The sequence below is a fragment of the Apium graveolens genome, chromosome 10 (genome assembly GCF_009905375.1).
Source record: "Apium graveolens cultivar Ventura chromosome 10, ASM990537v1, whole genome shotgun sequence".
Taxonomy (NCBI): Eukaryota; Viridiplantae; Streptophyta; class Magnoliopsida; order Apiales; family Apiaceae; genus Apium; species Apium graveolens.
In genome coordinates, this window is record NC_133656.1 from 131,256,864 (window position 1) to 131,264,540 (window position 7,677).

Genomic DNA, 7,677 nt, shown 5'->3' on the forward strand with positions numbered 1-7,677 from the left:
CAAGGCCCCATATAAAAATAACCGATGCTGAGTTTAGTAGAAATGTGATGTATTGTTTATATGTGCAGAGAAAAGTTTAGTCAATATTTAACATGTTGGTCTAACTAAATTTTATTAACTACACAGGCATAAATAGTATCTTATATATTGTAATATAGCATTTTTACAACATTAATCGATGAACACAAATAACGACCGATGACCCGAATTTAATTTATAAACATAAATTTAAAAGCACGCGGTTAAAAATGCAGAGGAAAAATGACAGTACAAATAATTTTAGATAGGCTGCAACAACCATGAATATTTATTGCGATCATGCTCCCCACATGTTGCTACATGTAGAATGGAAGATGCTAGTGTGACTTCGGATCTTCAACTAATGTTAGAAATTATACATTTTGGTTTTATTTACACTGGTTGATAACCGGTGCGAATTACGAACCGAGTTAATTAATTTAAATAATTTTTAAAAATTATAAGAGTATGGGTGCTATGTCAAAATTTCTAATTTTTACTTTAAAAACCCAACCTAAACTATCCATCGGGAAAGATTGCTCAAAATTCCCACTAAACACGAATATAAATAATATATCATGAAAATGCATGTTTTGTATATATATAGGCATAAACATGTCGAGCATGCATGTTCTTATAATTTTCTTTTAATATATATGATACGCATGTTGAACATTCGTATTCAGCAAATTCAAAACTTTAATTACAGTAATTACGTTTAAGAAACGTGTGTATAGTTCAAACAAAATATTAGTACACATAAGTTGGTCGGTATTTTAACCACTATTCCACGCTAATATGTATTTTTGGGAATCTAGTTTCCGGGCATCGTACAACTATATGTTGAAATAAATATAGGAATTACAATTAAAAAACGCGTAAAATAATACATATAATATTATAAGTTATATTGAAATTAAAGAATAATACCTAGGTGATACTTAGAAATCAAGAAGTATAATTAAAGCAGAATTATACTAATCATACTAAATCAAAACAGCTAAAAACAATATATTTTCAAGTAGGAGTGTATCTATATTTATATATGAAATTAGGATGGTCAGGGTGTTGTTTAGAAATCAAAAAATATAATTACAATAAAATTTTAGTAATTCTATTAAAAAAAAGTATATGATTCAAAAAAGTTAAAAAGTTTAAATTACTTTTATTATAGTCATATAATATATTGAATTAACAATACATAAGAAAATTAGGAATACAAAGGTTAAAGGCAAAAAGATGAAACAAAAATAAAACAAAACTTAATAGGATAAGACATGTAGAAATGTACGATAACAAAAATAAAATCATATTTAATAGAATTATAAGACACGTAAAGGTACAAGATATATATAATAAAAGATGTAACCAAAAATTTTAGTATATTTAAAAGACATACAAAAATATAATTATAACATATACATAAATGAATAAGTGAAACCAAAAGTTGGTGGCCTTTTTAGGGTTTCAATTATCAATAAAGGTTATTAATATATAAGCAGTGGTTTAAAAAATTATATTCTATTGATCATACTAGTTTAGTTGTAAGGTATAATTTGTATTAAAAACAAGATCAAATTTAATTAAAGTTAAATACATTTTATTTTCAAGTTATTTATTGTCATGCAAAGTTGTACTAGTTGCCTTACAATTTTAGTGTTCTTGCGTCTTGGTGTTTATTTGGATGTAAAAAATATATTTTCATGAAATTATTTGATAAAAATATATGGAGATACTTGTAGATTTTCAAAGACAAACGTGTAAATAAAAAAATAAGACTACACAGCATCAATACACGTAAATACATTTGTTAATGTATTCCCATGTCGACAACATCCAAAAAGCCAGTAGGTCATCTTGTATAATTATTATTTAGTGCCTTGGTAAGTTACTATAGATAAAAGCAACTAGCATTTGAGCTCATCAATCTCATTCAACAAAAAAAAGCTAAACAACTAACCAATTGCCAACCATTTATGTATATCTATATCCAACAAGTTTAGCTCCAATAAAAAATTTGATCTATGGCATTTTCTATATGCAATCTTGGCATTCTTCCCTATAAGCCATCCAAAACTAATGTTTTGTCACCATTTTTTAGTCAAAAGTTACAAAAATGCTTGCCAAAACAATCTATAGGTCAAGTTGTATCTAGAAAAAATGTGGTTTTTGCATCTTTAGTCTCTCATCAACTTCATAAAAGCAAGTTTGTGTTTAGTGGTGATGCAAAAGAAGCTGCTGTTATAAAAAAGCAAGAACAAGATGAAAGGAAATTATCTGATTGTTGGAGAGAAATTCATGGTGAAGATGATTGGGTTGGGTTGCTTGATCCAATGGATCCTCTTCTACGAACCGAGCTTATCAGGTAAGTCTCATGTACAAACTTCTATCATAAACGTTATAGAATAACTGATAACTTAACATATGTGTGGGTAGAGTATAGTTTAAATTTTATTCCAACTAAATAAATTTTTTTGGTGACGCCACTACAGGTATGGCGAAATGGCACAGGCTTGTTACGACGGTTTCGATTTTGATCCGTTTTCTAAATACTGTGGAAGTTGTAGATTTAATCGGCACAATTTTTTTCAAGGATTAAACATACCGGACCAGGGTTACGATGTGTCAAGGTACTTATATGCGACATCTAATATCAATTTACCGAACTTTTTCAAGAAATCAAGGTGGCCAAAAGTTTGGAGCAAGAATGCTAATTGGATTGGCTATGTTGCGGTCTCAAATGACGGATTATCGAAACGTTTGGGTCGCAGAGATATAACAGTTGCATGGAGAGGCACTGTTACACGGCTAGAGTGGATTGCGGATTTAATGGACTATCTGAGACCAATTTCATCGGAGAATATTCCGTGCCCTGATTCGGATGTTAAAGTCGAATCGGGGTTTCTCGATCTTTACACCGATAAGGATGAGAATTGCAAGTTCTGCAAGTACTCTGCTCGAGAACAAATCTTGGCTGAAATCAAGAGATTGACAGAAATGTACTCCAATGAGGAAATGAGCATTACAATTACGGGTCATAGCCTAGGGAGTGCACTTGCATTATTAAGTGCTTATGACATTGTCGAAACGGGGATAAATGTGATGGCGGATACTCGGGCTATACCGGTATCCGTATTCTCATTTTCCGGACCACGGGTAGGAAATGTTGGATTTAAAGAAAGGGTTGAGTTGCTGGGGGTGAAAGTGTTGAGAGTTGTTAATGTTCATGACATGGTGCCAAAGGCACCTGGAATGATTTTCAATGAGGCTTCGCCTGCGATGTTGATGAAGTTTGTGAAAGGATCGCCGTGGAGTTACTCGCACGTCGGAGTGGAATTGGCGTTGGATCACAACAACTCTCCGTTCTTAAAACGAAACGCTGATATGGTTTGTGCTCATAATTTGGAGGCTCACCTGCATTTGCTTGACGGGTTAGTTTTATTTCCTCCTTCAACTTCGATCAAGTTTTTGTTAGCTTTGACCAAATTTCTTAGAAAAAGAATCCAAACTTGAAAAGTTTGATAGTATCGTATAGTATTATCTATCTCATACTATTTTTATTTATCACGCACTTAGAGCAGTAACGAAAACGGTTAGCTCCAACATGGATTGCGTACATATTAGCCTTCCCCCGACCTAAGTTTCGTTTGGTTTGATTATCATGTCAAGTCACCAACTTAGCCACCAGAGAGATGTGAGGTACTTCTGGGAGATTTCTCGCACGGAAGTTGTAGGAAGATGTATGGGGGGAGTTGGGTTATTTTAGTGTTGTCATTGAGTTGAATGTGAAACTAGCTCAGCACACAAGGAAATGGGGAGATAGGAAAGTAAGGAACAAAGTACTACTTGAATAATTTATGAAGATATTGCTCAGACCAAATCTGGATTTCTGGTTTAAAAAGTAGACAAAAATTAATATTCAAACCCAGGCATTTGTCTTTAGCATCCTGCACACAGCTGGAAAACTGATCTTATAATTGTTTTTTATTATCTTTATTAGTTTGCATAGTTTATAGCACATCATGCAACACTAACAGAGTAACCAGAGTGGCCAACATGACCTGAAGTGTTTAAATGATCAGGTATCATGGAAGAGGGCATAGATTTGTGTTAGCAACAGGAAGGGACATTGCATTGGTGAACAAGGCTTGTGATTTTCTGAAAGATCACTATTTTATTCCACCCCACTGGAGACAAGATGAGAATAAAGGGATGACCAGAACCAAAGATGGGCGTTGGATTCAAAGAGAGAGGCCCAAATTTGATGATCATTCTCATCATATCATCCACCATCACCTCACACAATTAGGTCTAGCTAATCATTAAAACCCTCCTTCTCCCATTATTTCTTTTATGTATACAATAATATATTGTTGTTATTTGTAAATAAATAAATTATGATATATATAGCTCACAGTTCAGATTTATTGTTTGATTGAAGGTTTTTTGTTCCTTTTTGCGGCCCGTTCATAAAAAAATTTGAGGATTGTTCTCAGTTCCTCGTAAATATTTGAATAATACAAAGAGAGTATTATTCCGTTAATATCATATTTTACTTATTCAATTAGTTAAACTTATTATATTTGATGCTTATATTTTATAAAATAATTTAAACTTATCTTCACTATAGCAGCAGACGCACTTTCAACATGCCAAAATTCTATTATAATAAAACGTAATAAATCAAATTCTCTCCCTTATCTGAAGTGAAAATTTAGCATTCTCATTTTCCATTTACCCCAAACTTTTGGTACAATTTTTTATATAAAACTATGAACCAAATCATTTGCACAATACCAATTATAATAGAATTAAACACACGATTCTAGTGAACTACTCAAAACAACAAAAAGTGCTCCTTTGTTCATTACTGAGAGTGAGACGCACTAATCCAGTGAACAACTCAAAAAAAACACAAAAATTGCACCTCAACTGATTAGCACTAACTCGATGCGTGAAGCTTGCAGCGAGATAGATACCTCACATTTTTCGTGAATTCAAAGAACACTTACGAAACTGAGTATTGAAGCAGTACCCACAATATATTCATTTGCGAGCAGGAATTATACAGAGAAATACAGCAACAAATTCATTTGCGAATAGGAATTATTGGGTTTAAAGTGGTTTAAAGTCTAGAGGGATAATCCTGATTCCTCATCCTCGTCGAGGCCAGAGGTGTAAACAAAGTAGAGTGACCAGATCAAACCAAACATACCAAGAAGGATCCAGCCGAGAAGGTTATTGCTTAAGCCAAATGGAAGCCCCGTTCCTTCTGTGCTCAATCTTTCATCCACCAAAGCCATTGCTGCTGGGCTTGACATGGCTGCCGCGCTAGCTGCAGCTATCAATGGTGCTCCCATGCTCACTTTTGAGATGCCCTCTTGTGCCACATTGTTTCCTTTCATCGAACATCTCACTTTTCCCGCTTTTGCCATGACCGGCAACCCTGCAATAATAAGATCGTGCTTAACAATAATGTACGTCGTTTCTAGTGAAGAGTGGAGGCAAGTCATTTACTACATTGTGACTATAATGTAAGTTCCATTTAGAATACAAATGTAAAATGATTGTAAAATGTATGATATAGTATGTTATTAGGCATGATGGCTTAAGTTTGTAAGGTTGTTCTTGTATGTTGATTAAACCCTTTGGGTGGCATCTCAAACTCGGTTTGCCTAGTGTAGTAGTCTGTATGTTCTTTCTCATTTCATTATTCCCTTTTGCTTCAATCTGGAGGGGGCACTGGGTGTGAGAAAGTCTTATAATGAGATATTGATAATCAAACTCTTAACTCATTCCGCTCTACTTCCTTTATCCTTTTTCCCACTGTACACTCTACAGATAATTAATCAGCGTTAATTTTTTGCAGTACAGGATGCATTCGGAACATCAGTTTAATTTGTCAGTAATGAGATGTTTTAGCCGAACTGGCGGTGGATGATCTTGGTCATACACAACTAATACTGTCGACATTTTCTGACAATTAAATAAGTAGCTCAAATGAGGACTTCCCTCACCTTATAAAGATTAAAGAACCCATGCCAGATAAACAATGACTAGCTAATTATTAGCAAAATGATATATAACTGGGATTTAACAATCAGATAATTGGAATGGCAGTAAAGCTCAATCTGTAATTTATAACTTAAAAAGACAAAACTAGAGACTTAAAAAGTTATATAAAAAGATCATTTTTACCAAGAATTGGAGAAGAAGCTTTCACAATGGGTGCCTTTTGAACCAGTCCAACATGGTTGATGGCAGTGCAAGCAGCAGTGATTGTGGTGGCCATTTCTGTGCAAAATGATCTCAATTCAACTCTTTCTTTTTAACACTACTTCACTTGGAAAAATGCAGGGGGTTTCATGCACTTTGAATTTTAAAAATAAATAATTGTGCAGTCTGAGTGGCACCACACAACTAGATTTGCAGATTGCACCTCATCCATCATCACCCAATTGTGTGCTTCCACGTGGAACTTGTTGTTTAAAATCTATAGTTCTGAATCACTCCTATTGATTATGTTAGAAAACCTGTCTATTCCAAGCACAGTTAGACAATTCAATATTACAATATATATCATGCATTAGCGAGCCTAAGGTGATCATTTATGGGCCTTTTAAGGGGTTCCATACCTAATGGGCCGTGCTTCTGTACAAGTGTTCCTAGATCTTAAGCCCAAATGGTCGAAATTTCTACAAAAAAAAAAGTTTGATTGGTTGCTTTGAGCTTGAATAATATAAATAAATTGTTTCGTTCAAGTCTAAATTTAAACAATATAATTGAAAAAAATTATCTTGAATGGAGTATCTAACTAATAAATCAAATGATCAAATTTTCTAGGCGACGTGATCAAATTAAGGTCAATTTTTCTCGGTTTTCATGTAGTATGAGTGCGTGAGTTGATAATTTACACAACCTTTACATAAATTATGAATTCATATTTTCGTTTTATTTTGTTTCATGCTCATTATGAATTGTTAATGATCATTTGTAAAATTAACAAACAAGACCGCAAAGAAGACGATCAATGGCTCTAAATTACAAAGAACGCCTAATAACATATAATATCTTGTATCCCGAAAGCTAAATTAGGCATAGCGGGTTGATGCATAAATAATGCCTTTTCGTATTTAAGTAATAATGCCAGGATTTGTATATCAACTATTCTAAACAGAGCGGATGCATAAACTTTAATTTAAGTGGACATTGAGTAAATTCTGAAAATTATCCTTTTATATTTTAATTTTTAAGGGGACAATTCTATCATTTTCAAAAAAAAATAATAAAAAAATGTAAAAAAATTCTTTACGAAGGACATGTGTCCCTTGTGTCTCTTATTACTATGTGTTGGGCAAGACATGCATGTACTATAACAAGACTAAGTCAAATTGACAACCCTAAATAAGTTGTATGATAATCTAAGTTTGTATTTTGTATTGTATTACTTGAGTCTGTAAAAGTGTAAATATATTAGAATGGAGTATTTTTCTGTAAACAGTCTCAAGCCTAAGAATAGACTCACGAAGAAGATCATGAAGATCATGCCTCAGAGACAATGTGAAGAAACTTGGAGTTGAATAAATCTGTTTTGAGAAAAATATTCTAAGTCAAGAAATCTACAAGTCACAGATCATGTCATATAGAAAAGTCATTCGA

General features: G+C 33.2%; 2 protein-coding genes across 2 annotated transcripts; one reads left to right on the top strand and one right to left on the bottom strand.

Moving 5' to 3' along the window:
- The first annotated feature begins 1,913 nt into the window (after positions 1 to 1,913).
- On the top strand, positions 1,914 to 5,465 carry LOC141688786 (phospholipase A1-Igamma2, chloroplastic-like). Its single transcript, XM_074492900.1, has 3 exons — positions 1,914 to 2,383; positions 2,511 to 3,449; positions 4,101 to 5,465. Exons 1-3 carry the CDS (start codon positions 2,043 to 2,045, stop codon positions 4,342 to 4,344), a joined length of 1,524 nt encoding a protein of 507 aa, XP_074349001.1. The 5' UTR covers positions 1,914 to 2,042; the 3' UTR covers positions 4,345 to 5,465.
- LOC141688787 (photosystem II reaction center W protein, chloroplastic-like) lies at positions 5,036 to 6,393 on the bottom strand. Its single transcript, XM_074492901.1, has 2 exons — positions 6,217 to 6,393; positions 5,036 to 5,464 (listed from the first exon to the last, which is right to left on the bottom strand). Exons 1-2 carry the CDS (start codon positions 6,308 to 6,310, stop codon positions 5,151 to 5,153), a joined length of 408 nt encoding a protein of 135 aa, XP_074349002.1. The 5' UTR covers positions 6,311 to 6,393; the 3' UTR covers positions 5,036 to 5,150.
- Positions 6,394 to 7,677: the final 1,284 nt, after the last annotated feature.

What these genes read in the sequence shown, in the direction of transcription:
- LOC141688787 (XM_074492901.1), bottom strand. Translation starts at nt 6,310, where the DNA reads ATGGCCACCACAATCACTGCTGCTTGCACTGCCATCAACCATGTTGGA. An exon ending in AGCTTCTTCTCCAATTCTTG is followed by an intron (nt 5,465 to 6,216) that starts GTAAAAATGATC and finishes TTATTATTGCAG; the next exon opens with GGTTGCCGGTCATGGCAAAA.
- LOC141688786 (XM_074492900.1), top strand. Translation starts at nt 2,043, where the DNA reads ATGGCATTTTCTATATGCAATCTTGGCATTCTTCCCTATAAGCCATCC. An exon ending in CTACGAACCGAGCTTATCAG is followed by an intron (nt 2,384 to 2,510) that starts GTAAGTCTCATG and finishes ACGCCACTACAG; the next exon opens with GTATGGCGAAATGGCACAGG. An exon ending in CACCTGCATTTGCTTGACGG is followed by an intron (nt 3,450 to 4,100) that starts GTTAGTTTTATT and finishes TTAAATGATCAG; the next exon opens with GTATCATGGAAGAGGGCATA.